Here is a 13,960-nt window from a genome sequence, read left to right as displayed (position 1 = left end):
GTGGCATTTCCACATCTCAACCCCTCTGGCCTGGGCGGACAGCCAGAGCGGAGAGCCAGGGAAGCACCAAGGCAGGAGAGATCATTATCGGGAGGAAGGAAGCTCTGGCAGCTCCCACTGGCTTGTTTGTGACAAGCAGGCACTGGGCCACGGAAGGCCCTTGAGGTCAAGGGAAATGTGATCCTGGAACAGCGGGATGAAGCTGGGACACTCCCCTGACACTGCGCCTTCAGGGCCAAGCGATCAGGCCAGCAGAGCCGGCACAGGGCCCAGGACGGAAGAGTGGTGGGCTGGAGAAGGGGGAGGGCAGAGCGGCGGGGTGGAGGTGGGGTGGAGAGAAGCGAGAGGATTGCGATCCTTGGAACACCCCATCAGCAGTCCCTTGGCTAGAGAGGTAATGACCTTTACTGCAGCCGACATCGTGTAACTGGCTCTTCAGAGCTCTCCGACATTGCCTCACGGGTGAACTCTCACCCAGTGCCCCTCTGGTCCCTGCAGAGGTCTCCATTTCTGGCCAGTGATAGAATAGAAAGTGCAATGCCTGCAGAGTCAGGAGACCCAGGTTCAAGTCCAAATTCTGCTACTAACCACCCTGACAAGCTCTTTAATTAATAAAGCCATCTGAAACCTCAATTTCCTCATCCCTAAAGAAGTAAGTAATCCCTGTCGAGTCTGTCTCACAAGGGATGCACGTGGGCACACAGTGAGGAGCCTGAAATGCCATGTCATTGTGATGAGCTGTGGCCTCCTTCTCTTCCCTCCTGGCTGCCTCCCTGCACACAGGCCACCTCACTACCACATCAGGGCTGGGGAAGAGGCCCAGTTTAGGAACAGGAGTAACTCTTTCCTAAATCCCATATACTCTCTTTCCAGTCCTTTCTTCCTCGTGCCATGCTGCCATAAGAAGATGGGGCACGGGAGAGATGTATGAGGCACAGACCAAGGAACCCACACCCCTAAACTTATTGCAGATAAACTTCTGAAAAACAGCAATAAAAAGTAGAGAGATCACCATCTCTTCTAGAGCTTAGCCTGCTAAGGTATCACCTCAACCCTCCAGGCCCCTATCTTTTCAGAGGAGCTTGAGCCAGGAAGGGTCCCAAGAGATTTCAGAAGAGAAACTTCTGGGTGGAGGAGTGGTCCAGAGGCCTGGAGAGGGAATTAGCTCAAGCACGAGGAAGGCTGGAAAACTAAAGGACTTTGTCCAAGTGGACTGGAACCAGCTTGAATTTCCCAGAGTCCCCTTTCTTGGGAGGGTTACAGGCCACGATGTAAGAAGTGACCCGTTTCTTCTCCTTGTACTTGCAGTCTGGGTATCTCCTTGAGGTGAGCTTACACTCAGTCAGGGATACAGGCCTCTGGCTTTGGTGGCAGTTATTCTCACGATTCTTGCAGGCTGTGTTGGGAGTCTGACAAGCGGTTGCCACACTGGAGAAGGACTCATGTAGGAAGGTGTTGAGGTCTTTGCAGCGTTTGCAGAACTTGTTGATTTTGCGCATCGCGGCGTTGCAGCCTTGAGGACTGGGCTGCACGTGCTGAGTTTCAAACCACTGAGCTGGGGTCATGTTCCCGGGCCTGGCACTGACTGGGTCCTCGGCCACCCACAGCCCCAGCAGCAGGAGCAGCAGCAGAGGGCAGAATCCTCCTCTGGCTGGGGCCATCTCTCTTAGGGGGCACAGTTAGAAGGGAGGAGTGGGGTCTCTGGGGATGGAGAGCAGGAGGTGGAAATTAGCCCTCCTGAACCTGCTCCTTCCAGCTGATCACCGTCTCCCTCCCCCTCTGTCTCCTTCCTCCCTCTGCCTGTGTCTTTCTCCTCCTCTCCTCTCTGTGTGCCCATAGCTGCTATGACCCCTTCCCATAATCCTAGGGCTCTGTCCCCCTCATCTTGTGTCCCTATCTTTCATTCATTCATTCTGTCCCTCAAGTCTCCTACTCCTTGCTCCATCTCCTCTCCCTCACATCCATCCTTCTGTGTCCCTGTGTCTATCCTTTTCTCTGTGTTTTGTACCCTCCATGACTCCATCCCCATCTCCTCCATAGCCCCGTTTTGTGCCCCCAGCCCCTAGCATCTCTCTCCTCTCTCCCCTTTGTGTCCTCATCTGTCCACATTGAGTCCCTCCTTTGTCCACCCTGTCACTCACCTGAGGGTACTCTTATCTGGCCAGGGCCCATCCCTTCCCTGTCCTCTCTCCTCACCCACGTTCTACTGTGGCCTCACCTCATCACTGAGTCTTCCTGTTGCAACGCCGGCTCAGTGGACACAGCTTCCTTCCGCTGGTCTTCAGATCTCTGAGGGCCTCCTCTCCCACCACGAACTCCTTAAGAGCTGGCCTGGCCTGTGGTGCCTTTATTTGGGTGTGGGCTGGGAAGCAGCCCTGGATCAGGAAATGAATCAGGTTCATGCCTTTCCACTTACATATTCCAAGTGTAGTAAGTGGAGCTAGTACACCTGCCTAAACATCTTTAGCAATGAGGAAGTCTGAATCGGCATACTCAAAGAGTAGATCTGGCCTCTAGCCACAAGATTGTAATGACTCTGATAAAACACTTGAACCAGGTGTCTACCCCAAATGAGAGCTGTCATTTATCCTCTCCTATATACACCTCTGGTTCTGATTCTGGGAAGAACCCATGGCTGTGGTGGTAAGGGTTGCTTTTTTTCTGATCTGAGATACAGATGGAATAGTCTAGAAGGTTACTTTGCATGACGTCCTGTCATCAGGACTTTTTGCTAATCTTTTAGAGGAGACAGGGAAGTGGACCAATCATCACAGCCACTATTCCCAGCACCATTCCAACTCAACCATTCTACAGTGATTCATCCTTTTGGGTCCCTCCTGTTCCAGGGTCAAGCAAGGTCACCTGGCTTTACCTGGAGATGATGCCCAACACCTCTCATCCTTCACTCTTTCCCTTACTGCTTTATTAAAATTTTCAGCCCTTAGTGTTCAAATTTGAGAATGCTGCCGGTGGGGATGCTGAACTAGACCTTCCTCCACCTGTGTTCCCTGTTACTTGTGGCAGTTACAGCTGTGCAGAGAGCTGGAGTCAATGCCGCTCCTGTGGCTCCAGTGAGCTTGGTACGTGAGACTCAGAAGAACCGAGATACCAAGGAAGAGAATCATCACTACAGGTGGATGGGAAGGCCTAGAAAACGGACATGAACAGTGTTCTTCTTCTCAGGATTTACTTGTAAGCAGTAAGTGATCTCAGAATAGTGGATTCAGGTTCGTTCACGTAGTCAGTATTTACTGAGCATCTACTATGGGCCAAGGAGCTTGGGATATACCAGTGAATAAAAGTCAAAATCCTTACCTTTGGAATGCTTACATTTCATTGAGGGAAGAGAATATTTACATAACATTGGAAGAAGGACAGTAAAAAAAAAATACATATTTTGTGCAAAGTGATCATTGCTAAGGAAAAAGAAAAAATGGAGATTGGTAGGCAGTGATTTTTAAACTGGGTCATTGAAATAGGTGACTGGAAAAACACTTGAAGGTGAGAAAGTGAACTTACGCTTGTTTGGGGAAGAAGGCTCCAAAGCAGAGGGATTCAGTTCAGTTCAGTCACTCAGTCATGTCCACCTCTTTGCGATCCCATGGACTGCAGCATGCCAGGCTTCCCGGTCCATTGCTGAAACTCATGTCCATTGAGTTGGTGATGCCATCCAACCATCTCATCTTCTGTCAACCTCTTCTCCCGCCTTCAATTTTTCCCAGCATCAGGGTCTTTTCCAGTGAGTCAGTCACATCAGGTGGCCAAAGTATTGGAGTTTCAGCTTCAGCATCAGTCCTTCCAATGAATATTCAGGAGTGATTTCCTTTAGGATTAACTGGTTGGATCTCCTTGCAGTGCAAGGGACTCTCAAGAGTCTTCTCCAACACCACGGTTCAAAAGCATCAATTCTTCGGCGCTCAGCTTTCTTTACAGTCCAACTCTCACATCCATACATGACTACTGAAAAAACCATAGCTTTGACTAGATGGACCTTTGTTGGCAAAATGATGTCTCTGCTTTTTAATATGCTGTCTAGGTTGGTCATAGATTTTCTTCCAAGGAGCAAGCATCTTTTAATTTCATGGCTGCAGTCACCAGCTGCAGCAATTTTGGAGCCCAAGAAAATAAAGTCTGTCACTGTTTCCATTGTTTCTCCATCTATTTGCCATGAAGTGATAGGACTGAAAGCCATGATCTTAGTTTTTTGAATGTTGAACTTTTTCACTCTCCTCTTTCACTTTCATTAAGAGGCTCTTTAGTTCCTCTTCACTTTCTGCCATAAGGATGGTGTCATCTGCATATCTGAGGTTATTGATATTTCTCCCAGAAATCTTGATTCCAGCTTGTGTTTCCTCCAGCCCAGCATTTCTCACGATGTACTCTGCATATAAGTTAAATAAGCAGGGTGCAATATACAGCCTTGATGTACTCCTTTCTGGATTTGGAGCCAGTCTGTTGTTCCATATCCAGTTCTAACTGTTGCTTCTTGACCTGAATACAGATTTGTCAGGAGGCAGGTCAGGTGGTCTGGTATTCCCATCTCTTTAAGAACTTTCCAGTTTGTTGTGATCACACAGTCAAAGGCTTTGGAGTAATCAATAAAGCAGAAGTAAATGTTTTTCTGGAACTCTCTTGCTTTTTCAATGATCCAGCGGATGTTGGCAATTTGATCTCTGGTTCCTCTGCCTTTTCTAAAACCAGCTTGAACACCTGGAAGTTCACGGTTCACATATTGCTAAAGCCTGGCTTGGAGAATTCTGAGCATTACTTTGCTAGCGTGTAAGATGAGTACAATGGTGTGGTTGTTTGAACATTCTTTGGCATTGCCTTTCTTTGGGATTGGAATGAAAACTGACCTTTTCCAGTCCTGTGGCCACTGCTGAGTTTTCCAAATTTGCTGGCATATTGAGTGCGGCCCGTTAACAGCATTATCTTTTAGGATTTGAAATAGCTCAACTGGAATTCCATCACCTCCACTAGCCTTGTTCATCGTGATACTATCCCCTCTCCAGTATGAAAAAGCAGAGGGGACAGTACTGCAAAGGCCCTATAGCAGATGGATGCCTGGGGGGTTGGAGGAACAGTAACGAGTCCAGTGTGGCTGGAGTGGGTGAGTGATAGGGTCAGAGGGGTTCAGAGGCCAGATCATGGAAGCCTCAGAGACCATTAGAAGGACTGTGGTGGAAGGCTGAAAAAAAGGAAAAAAAAGAAAGGACTGTGGTGGCTCAGTGGTAAAGAGTCGCCTGCCAATGCAGGAAACACGGGAAGCACAGCTTTGATTCCTGGGCTGGGAAGATCCCCTAGAATAGGAAATGGCAACCTGCTCCAGTATTCTTGCTTGGAAGTTTCCATGAACAGAAGAGCCTGGCAGATTACAGTCCATGGGGTTGCAAAGAGTCGAACATAACTGAGCAACTGAGCATGCACACACAAGTTTTGCTGTGTACACAGCGGGGAGCCTAGGAGGGTTCTAAGCAGAGGAATAAAGAGGGTTTCCAGGTGGCCTAGTGGCTAGGAGTCCAGACTTTCATTGCCATGGCATGAGTTCAATCCCTGGTCAGGAAGCAGATCCTGAAAGCTGCATAGTAAAAAAAAAACAAACGCAGAGGAGTAGAAGATCTATCTGTTTAAAGATTCCCTGGCTGTTGTGTGTATGTGACTGCAGAGTAGCCACACGAACCATCCAGGTCGTGCAAACCTGAGTCATACAGTTTGTGTTCTGGTCCAGAAGTTAGGATTTTGAGTCAGGGAGGTCGGGTGTTTGTTTTGAGGTTGGGGACGTCATTTTCGAGAACACAGCTGTGGGTCAGGATGGAGAATCTCTGGAAGAAAAAATGGTGCTGGAGTGAGAAGCACCACTAGATGGCAGCAGAGAACCAGGAGCAGGTTAGCACAGGCCTCTGACTCCCCTGGTTCCCCCTTGGTGAGGCCTTGGCGGTGCTAACAGCATTCACTGCTTTGTTCAGGTGCCTGATTCTTTGCAGTTTGAACTTCTGGGTAGAGAATTGTGCCTCTGCTGCTGTAGGAATGCAAGGGTTAAAGCAGAATGTGGACAGTATGCACATCAGCCCAGGCCAGTCCTGCCCTGGACTGGAGGCTGGGGTTAGAGAGGGGGTGGAAAGGCCAAGAGCTCATTTGGATTCCTCGCCTGCCGGACTCCTCCTCACTTCTTATTATTCTAGAGTGAGATGATTCCAAACCACAGCTTGCACTGCCCTCTGCTCTTGTGTTTTCCTGTTAACATAATTATCCAGTGTGCTCTTCAACTTCATCCTGTGGGGTTCTAAAAAAAAGTCTACCTTAGTGCTCTGTGAAAGCAAATACGGCCACGCTGTCTCAGGTCAAAGGGAAGAGGGAGTCAACGTTTAGATTTGCACGTGAAAACTGAACAGTTAAGCCGACTGTTTACACAGTTCAGGCTGAAACCCTTACTTTGCCTCCACTGTTTGGATAAGGCAGGTGATTTCGTTTATTTATTCACTGAAACTATACAGTTTCCAAGATCTGCTTCACTTTGCACTCGGTAGGATAATTTTGCCATGTTTCCTTCACTGCATTCACAGGGCGAGAAAGGATGGAGGAAGGGGAATAAGGTTAGGGAGAACAAAAGGAGTCAGGCATCAGGCCAAGGACTGGTCGGGAAGGCTGGCAGAAGGGAGAGAAGGCAAATTAAAGAGGGGAGAGGAGGCACAATGGCGGGCAAGGAGATGAGGGGAGCAAGCCTCTCGGCAGGGCTGTGAGGCGGCCTCCTTCTCCTTCTAGGGTCATAGTCTCTGCTCTCGGCCCAGCCTTCCCTGGGCCAGCTTGTGTCGGGGGCGTGTGGTGCGTGTGTGTGTGTTCGAAGTTGCTGGGGTGGGAGCTGGAAAACTCCCAGCAGCGCCAGGTGGTCCTCTGCCTGTCTTCCCCTCAGGACAACAGCTGCTACTTCCCCTAGCCCCACCGGGAGGGGTGGAGTGGGGCTGGGAGACAGGAGGCCGAACCTGGATTGGTGCCCACCCTTCAGAGCCCAGGCGCTCTCTCTTCTGGAGTTCCACACAGCCTCTGGAGACCCATGGAAAGCCCATGAGCCTTTCCTTCCAAGCAGGAGCAGATCCAAGTTCTGTTATTCTGTGTTGCTCCTGGGATGAATAAAGGTAATGGACTCATTTTTGCAGACAAGGAAAGTGACACAAATAGCAAGTTGGGGTCAGATGTGGGATTCGCTTTGGGTCTTTGAATTCTCATGACCTCTCCTGGAACAGCTGGGATCTGTAGGAGAAAGCAATGACAGAAGGTTGGAATCCTTGGCTCCTAGACCAGAGCCTTTAGACCAGCCAGGGTGTAGGGGTGGGGAACCTGGTCTGGGCTTGAGAGGCCTCACCAGGTCACTCCATCCCGTGAGCCATTGCCAGTTCATTTGTCTATGGAGTAAGTTAAAAATTCCTTAGCTTGATGCCCCAGGTCTGCCACAATCTGGCAAACCTGCCTTTCTGACTTCGTCTCTGACTTTTCTTCCACTGAGTGCCTCAGTCTCAGCCAGGCTGGGTTTTTTTCTTTCCTCAAACATGCCTTTCATAATTCTCCCCACCCCCTCTTTTTTTTTTTTTTTTTTCATGCTTTGAGGCTGCAACTATCTCACTTTTTTCCTCCTTCAGTATATTTTATTGAAGTATATTTAACTTACCGTGTTTCCGGTGCACAGTAAGGTAATTCAGTTATACATATACACATACATTATTTTCAGATTATTTTCCATTATAGGTTATTACAAGATACTGACTATAGCTCCCTGTGCTATACAGTAAAACTGTTGCTTGATGTGTATTTATTTCTTTTAATTAGAAATCTAGTATTCTATTCATACTAAGTCAAACAAGTGGAATCAAAATGGCACAAATTTTTTGGGCAAAAATTCATACGTTTTCTAAAATATATATTATACATGTTATTTATATTAAAAAAATATTTTGTATTGGAATATAACCGATTAACAACATTGTGATACTTTCAGGTGAACAGCAAAGGGACTCAGACATACATATACTTATATCCATTCTCTCCCAAACTCCCGTTGCATCCAGGTTTCTACATAACATTGAGCAGAGTTCCATGTGCTATACAGTAGGCTCATAATTTTTATCTCCACTTAATTGTTCCTTGAGATCCATCCAAGGGTTTCAATCTCCCTCCAAAAATCTTTCTTTGGCCTTCCTAATTCAGAGGGATCTCTCTCGTCTTTAAATTCCTACATTTACTGTCGTCAAAATGTATAATTTTCTGCCTTGAGTCGTTGGTTATTTCTTCATATATATTTGTTTTCCTCCAGTTTTGACTGTCAGTTCCCAGAAGACAAGGACCATCTGTTATACTATTCCCACAGGACATAGCACAGGTAGTGACCCTAAAGGATTTACATTCTAGGTTAGAAGGCATTTGTCCTGCCCTTGAGGGATCCCACTCCCAGGTGGTATCACCTGAATGACCCCAGTCCCAGCTGAGGAACTGACAGTGCAGCTGCTGAACTCTAACCCCGGGGTGAAGGTCAGACTATGACGAGGAGGTTGAAGTGGCTGAAACAATCCTCTGAGTTCAAGGACAACCCAGGACAGTTTGCTATTTGAACCAGTTGATTTGGAAAGGGCGAAGGTAAAGCCACCAAGATTGTAGTGAGCTCACTTAGGGCTCCCCCTCGGTCATAGGGAATCGTCTTTGCACTTGTCAGTCTAGCCAGTGGCTCTGGAATCCTACCACTGGGGAGGGGAGAGGGAGAATGTGTACATGGCTGTGTGCAGAGTCAGTTTCAGGGGAAAAATAACAACAGGTTGTTTCAGTGATGAACTGTCAGTAGTCCTTGGGCTGGCAGAAGAATCAGCACCATCACAAGCAAAGTCAAACAAAAAATCTCTTAAGTTTTAGATATTTACCAATCCTTTTCAATACATAAGGTATAAGTAAGTTTGCTCTTGTTAGGAAGTCTGATTCTGTCATTAGACCAGAAGTTTTCAGCCTCAGCACAAGCTACATTTTCACCTGGGTGCGCCTTTGTTGTGGGAGCTGTCTTGTGCGATGTTAGACGTTGAGCAGCATCCCTGGCCTCTACCCGCTAGATGCCAGTAGCGCCTCCCAGTTGTGACAACCAAAAAAGTCTCCAGACGTGATTAACTGCTCCCCCTTGAGAGCCACTGAGTTAGACAGGTGGCCTCAAGCAAGCTGCTGTCCGTCTCTAAAAGTTAGTTTCTTCATCTCTAGCATTATTATTGTATAAGTCCGGTATAATGGGGCAACAATTTCACAAACCTCAGGCCTCAGGAGCAGATGAAACCATGACAAGGATGTCAGAATGGATGAAGCAATACTATGGATCAGGATGGGATTTTAAAGACCAAACCACAAGGACTGAAGATTGAAACGTAAAGGCCAGTCACACACTCAGCACTTTTTCTGGTCCCACAATCAAGGCTTGGTGAAGATGAATTTAAGTCAGGCATTACAGAGGGCTCTAGATTGGCAGTGGGGATGTGGGGAGGTCACTTGGCTCATTTGGGGAATATAAGACTTGCCAATGTTGAGTGAGCTGGGAATAAAAAGTAAGTTGATATAGGAGCATAACTAGTTATCCATTTATATATTATTCAATGACTGGCATTTCCATACTGACTGTCTCATTTTATTCTCACAGCCTCATGAGGAAAGGAAGGCATCAATCCCATTGTCTAGAAGAGGAAACAGAAGCTTAGTAAGTTAACCTGAGATGATGTCCTAAACTTTTATGATGTGTTGTTCCATTTCTGTAATTGTGCAAGTGGAGGTCAGTGATGAAGGGGGAGTAGCAAATGAAGGAAGTGGAAGACCAAGAGGCACGAAAAGCCCCTTTCTCTTCCAAGGGAAGCTGCAGCCTTGAGCAAATAAGGAAGAGGTGGCATGGTCTGAGACTGGGGCCACACAATGCTAGCTTCGTCAAAACAAAGACTTGAGTCAGCCAGGCTCTGGCACCACCCTTCATGGGCTCCCACAGGGTGTTGGCTGATAGACCAGCCTGAAGGATACAGATGAACCACCTGCTTGTGTGGGCTTTCCCCTCACCTGCCTAGCTGTGCACATTTCCCTAAGGAGATGCTCCAAACAGAGGCTTCTTAAACATGACCTCTGGGTTGATCTCCACATGAACTGGCTCAGAAGAAATGAGGGTGGGGGTGAGAGTGGGAGGACAGAGCAGCATTCTGGGTAGAGGAGATGAACAAGATGTGGTGGAAGCAGGCAGGGATGGAGATGCAGTTGGAGACAGGGTGGGGCCACGTCAGGGAGGTCTTCTGTCCCATGAGATGGAGAGTCCTCTTGTGGTTGGAGAGTGTGTTGTGTCCAAGAGAAGGGAGATCCTGAGCAGGAGAAGGAATAGGAATGGAAGAGACAAGTTCGAGGAAAATTTTAGTCAAGAGATTGTCAGGGCTGCGTGACTGATGGACTCGAGCTCATACCAGTGCCAGGCCCTGGGCTAAGAGCTCCTGATATACAGCTTCATGAATCCTAATAGTGCTTCGAGGTATGGAATATTATCCTCATTGACAGATGAAGAAACTGAAACTTATACTGGTTTAGTGAACTAAGATTGATGGTGCACAGCCTGGAAGCATCAGATCCAGGATTCAATTCCTGGTCTGTTTGGCTCAAAACAAACCAGGCTCTTAACCATCTTGTAGTACTGCCTCCAAATGGAGGGGATTAGGGAGAGGGTAAGGTGGAGGATCATTCTCAGATTTCTTGCAGAGGTAACTGAGGAAACAGACAAGGTAGGAGGGAAAGCAAGTTGGAGGAGGATGGGTTTGGTTTTGGAGTCTGTCTTGTGTTGTCAGAAAGAGCAAGTCTGGACTTTGCTGGTGGTGCGGTGAATAAGAATCCTCCTGCCAATGCAGGACCGACCAGTTCGGTCCCTGGTGCAGGAAGATTCCACATGGCTTGGGGCAACTAAGTCCTTGTGCCACAACTACTAAAGCCTGTATGTCCATGCTCTGCAACAAGAGAAGCCACTGCGAAGAGAAGCCTGTGCATCCTGACCAGAGAGTAGCCCCTGCTCTTTGCAAGTAGGGAAAGCCTGTGCACAGCAATGAAGACCCAGCACAGCCATAAATGAATAAAGAAAAGAAAATTTCTTTAAAAAAGAAAGAGCAAGGTTAAGGGGCTGTGAATGAGGAATAGCCATACATCTCCCCGTGCCCCCTACCCCTTGTGAATCACACACCGGCCTTGGAACACTCAGGGTTCTGTTCTGACTCCCTTTTCCTGCTCTCCAGGGAGAGAATGGTAAGCTGTCCTAAGACACAACCTGGACAACAGGTGCTGGAGGCAAGGCCGAGAGGCCTGTGGAAGTCCAGGACTGTGAAGGGGCAGGGGTTGATGAAAAAGATTTAGTAGCCTGGCCTTTTTTTTTTTTTTTTTAAACAGCAAGAATCTGATCTATTGGGCACTGGCCCACACCGCCTCAAGCCCAGGCTACGCTGTCGACTCCCACCTGACAAGTTTGAGCCTTCGGGGTCAGCACTCATAGGTTTCCAGGAGTGCCCTGATGCTAAACGGCCTGAGGCTACAAGGTCAGCATGATTACCACTGGAGTGCAGCTGGTGACGGAGATGGTGAGGGGTCCACAGAATGGTCTTTGGTTCTTAGCCCTGCACTCAGGAGGCAGGGAGGCTCCCTTGTATATGTGGCCCCGGGGCCCCCAGGAGTGGGATGAGAGAGTGGGAGACTCCCTGTTCTCTGAGGGTCAGGAGTAAGCAGCACCTTGCTTCTCAGAAACATGCCAGAGCTTTCTTTATCACCTTTCCACGGGAGCAGGGCCTGTGAACCAGAGAAGACATCAAAGGAAGCCTAAGAACCAGGGGATTTCTGGCAAAGAGGCTGGAACTTGGTGTTCTGATGACACCAGAGAGGAGGAGAGCAGAAGGTAAATGGCTCTTTCCTCCTCCTCATCCAGCCCCCTCAGCCCAGGGGCTCCTCAAACCCAGGGGACATGCCCTCCTCCCACACCAGTCTTTATCCACCAACCTTTCTAGCCTCTTCTCTCACCTGTTGGCTGTCCTTGGCCTCAGGCAGGAAGACTCCGCCTCTGTCCTGCTGCCTTCCAGCTCCCGTCCCTCCTCAGCTGCAGTCAGGGAAGTGCTGCGGAGCCTGTCACTTCTGGACCCTCTGCATTTTTACCAGAAGGACTAACCAGGCCAGGGTAACCAGGAAGAGCCTCTTACCCAAGGACCAGTTGGACCTCTTATTTCGTAAGTGTCACAGCTCCCAGATGGATGGGGTGAAGCTGAGATTCTAAGGTAGACCCAGGGTCAGGGGGAATGGTTAGAGTTGGCCGACCAGCGGGGTGACCTTGGGCAAATGTCTCCTCTGTCTGATGCATGAGGATTTGGGCTGGATGATCTCTGAGGGACAGTTGGGCCTTGAAGGCATAGGGGAGGGCACACTGGGGAGGCTGGGGGCACAATGGAGGCTCTGGGCAGGGACAGCCAGCCACCCAGGCCCACCTCTGTCTCCAACCACCTTAACTCTGTCAGCAGGAAGAATGGCACCACTTGTGGCCCGGCTCCTCTTCCTCCAGGTTGTTCTAGGGACAGCTTTGGTTGAAAACATCAAGACTCAGCTTGCCATCAAGAACTTCCGTACCTTACACGTTGACTATCCCAAGGTTACCTACGCCAAAGGTTTCCAAGGTTACTGCAATGGTCTGATGTCCTATGTTCGGGGCAGGCAAGAAAGCTGGTATTGCCCAAAGACCCATTATGTCTTACATGCCCCTTGGACAACCATCTGGAAGTTCTGCAAGTACAGTGAGAGCTTCTGTGAGAATTACAATGAATACTGCACGCTCACCCAGGACTCCATCCCGCTCACAATTTGCTCCCTGTACTACAGACAGCCGCCCACCAGCTGCCGCTACAACAGCACCCTGACCAACCAAAGGCTCTATCTGCTCTGCTCTGAAAAGTATGATGGTGAACCCATAGATATCATTGGCCTCTACTAGGAAGGGAGGCCTTTGGTCTGAAACCACCCCCGCAACTCCCCGCCCACGGCCGCTGCTACACACTAGCCTGTCCCCACTCCTGAAGCTCAGATTCCTGGTTCAAGGCTTCCTCTCTGGCTTCACAGGCAGGCAGAGTCCCCTCCCAAGAGACCAGGGAGGCAGGAAGTATGTCCAGACTTTTGGTCACCTTGCAAAGTTGTGCTGTCTTCTCGGCCTTTTCTGTCTTGCTTCCCTCCCCCCCACCACCCCACCACCATTCTCACTCTCTCACAGACCGTTTTACCCACCCAAGAAGCTGACTGTGTCCAGCTGGCAGTGACTGTCCATCTACTGGGCCAGATCCTGAATCCTGGCCGGAGTCCCAGAGCCTCAGCTCACACCATGGCACCGGTTCTGAGTCTCAAATCCTCTCCCTGCCACCTTTCCCTTCTCGGTCTTCCCCATCTCCCTTACGATTCCCTCCACTCGTTCACCCGTACAGTGGCTATCTCTAGCTGTAGAACCCTCCCTGAGAGTCTTGGACTCATATTAGCTTCATTTCTCCAAGATATTCCCCTCAGCTCTCAGTCTCTCCCCCACGCTTCCAACCTCTTTAGTCATCCTGTATTCGTTCTCTGACCTCTTTTCCTTCCATCCTTCTTGCCTTGGACCACTGGAGTTTTAAATTATCTTCTCTGACCTGTTCTCCCAGAGATTCCTGCATCCTCTTCCTTCCCGAAGCTCCTTCTGATATCCCCCCAAATCCAGGATCTGCCTCTGACAAGGCAGGGATGAAGTGGGCTCAGCTGTGGTCACAGAAGGTTTTAAAACCATCTTTGAATTATGTAAGATACAACCATTGGATGAAACTGGGAGAAGGGTACATGGGATCTCTACTTTTTTTTTACATCTGCCTGTGAGTCTAATCATTGACAAATAAAAAGATAAAAAGCACATCTGAATTAGTTCTGATTTCATTACTTT

At 48.7% G+C, this 13,960-nt stretch overlaps 2 protein-coding genes across 6 annotated transcripts; one reads left to right on the top strand and one right to left on the bottom strand.

Moving 5' to 3' along the window:
* Positions 1-1,000: 1,000 nt before the first annotated feature.
* LOC120853358 (ribonuclease 7-like) lies at positions 1,001-1,750 on the bottom strand. Its single transcript, XM_040227121.1, has one exon. It carries the CDS (start codon positions 1,659-1,661, stop codon positions 1,191-1,193), a length of 471 nt encoding a protein of 156 aa, XP_040083055.1. The 5' UTR covers positions 1,662-1,750; the 3' UTR covers positions 1,001-1,190.
* A 5,097-nt stretch (positions 1,751-6,847) lies between these two features.
* RNASE13 (ribonuclease A family member 13 (inactive)) lies at positions 6,848-13,932 on the top strand. Of its 5 annotated transcripts, none has more exons than XM_040227117.1 (4): positions 6,848-7,133; positions 9,659-9,715; positions 11,809-12,242; positions 12,528-13,932. In XM_040227117.1, exons 3-4 carry the CDS (start codon positions 11,984-11,986, stop codon positions 12,995-12,997), a joined length of 729 nt encoding a protein of 242 aa, XP_040083051.1. In that variant the 5' UTR covers positions 6,848-7,133; positions 9,659-9,715; positions 11,809-11,983; the 3' UTR covers positions 12,998-13,932. The 5 variants fall into 5 exon arrangements, with proteins under 5 accessions (XP_040083051.1, XP_040083054.1, XP_040083053.1 ...); XM_040227120.1 differs by lacking the exon at positions 6,848-7,133 and having other exon boundaries at positions 9,435-9,715; positions 11,809-11,917; positions 12,063-12,242; positions 12,531-13,932; XM_040227119.1 differs by lacking the exon at positions 6,848-7,133 and having other exon boundaries at positions 9,441-9,715; positions 11,809-11,917; positions 12,063-12,242.
* The last annotated feature ends 28 nt before the right edge of the window (positions 13,933-13,960 follow it).

This window comes from Oryx dammah, unplaced genomic scaffold, assembly GCF_014754425.2.
Source record: "Oryx dammah isolate SB20612 unplaced genomic scaffold, SCBI_Odam_1.1 HiC_scaffold_26, whole genome shotgun sequence".
Classification (NCBI taxonomy): domain Eukaryota; kingdom Metazoa; phylum Chordata; class Mammalia; order Artiodactyla; family Bovidae; genus Oryx; species Oryx dammah.
The sequence above is the reverse complement of the archived record's forward strand: the minus strand, read 5'-3'. Positions and strand labels throughout refer to the sequence as shown.

What these genes read in the sequence shown, in the direction of transcription:
- LOC120853358 (XM_040227121.1), bottom strand. Translation starts at nt 1,661, where the DNA reads ATGGCCCCAGCCAGAGGAGGATTCTGCCCTCTGCTGCTGCTCCTGCTG.
- RNASE13 (XM_040227117.1), top strand. Translation starts at nt 11,984, where the DNA reads ATGCCCTCCTCCCACACCAGTCTTTATCCACCAACCTTTCTAGCCTCT. An exon ending in CCAGTTGGACCTCTTATTTC is followed by an intron (nt 12,243 to 12,527) that starts GTAAGTGTCACA and finishes TAACTCTGTCAG; the next exon opens with CAGGAAGAATGGCACCACTT.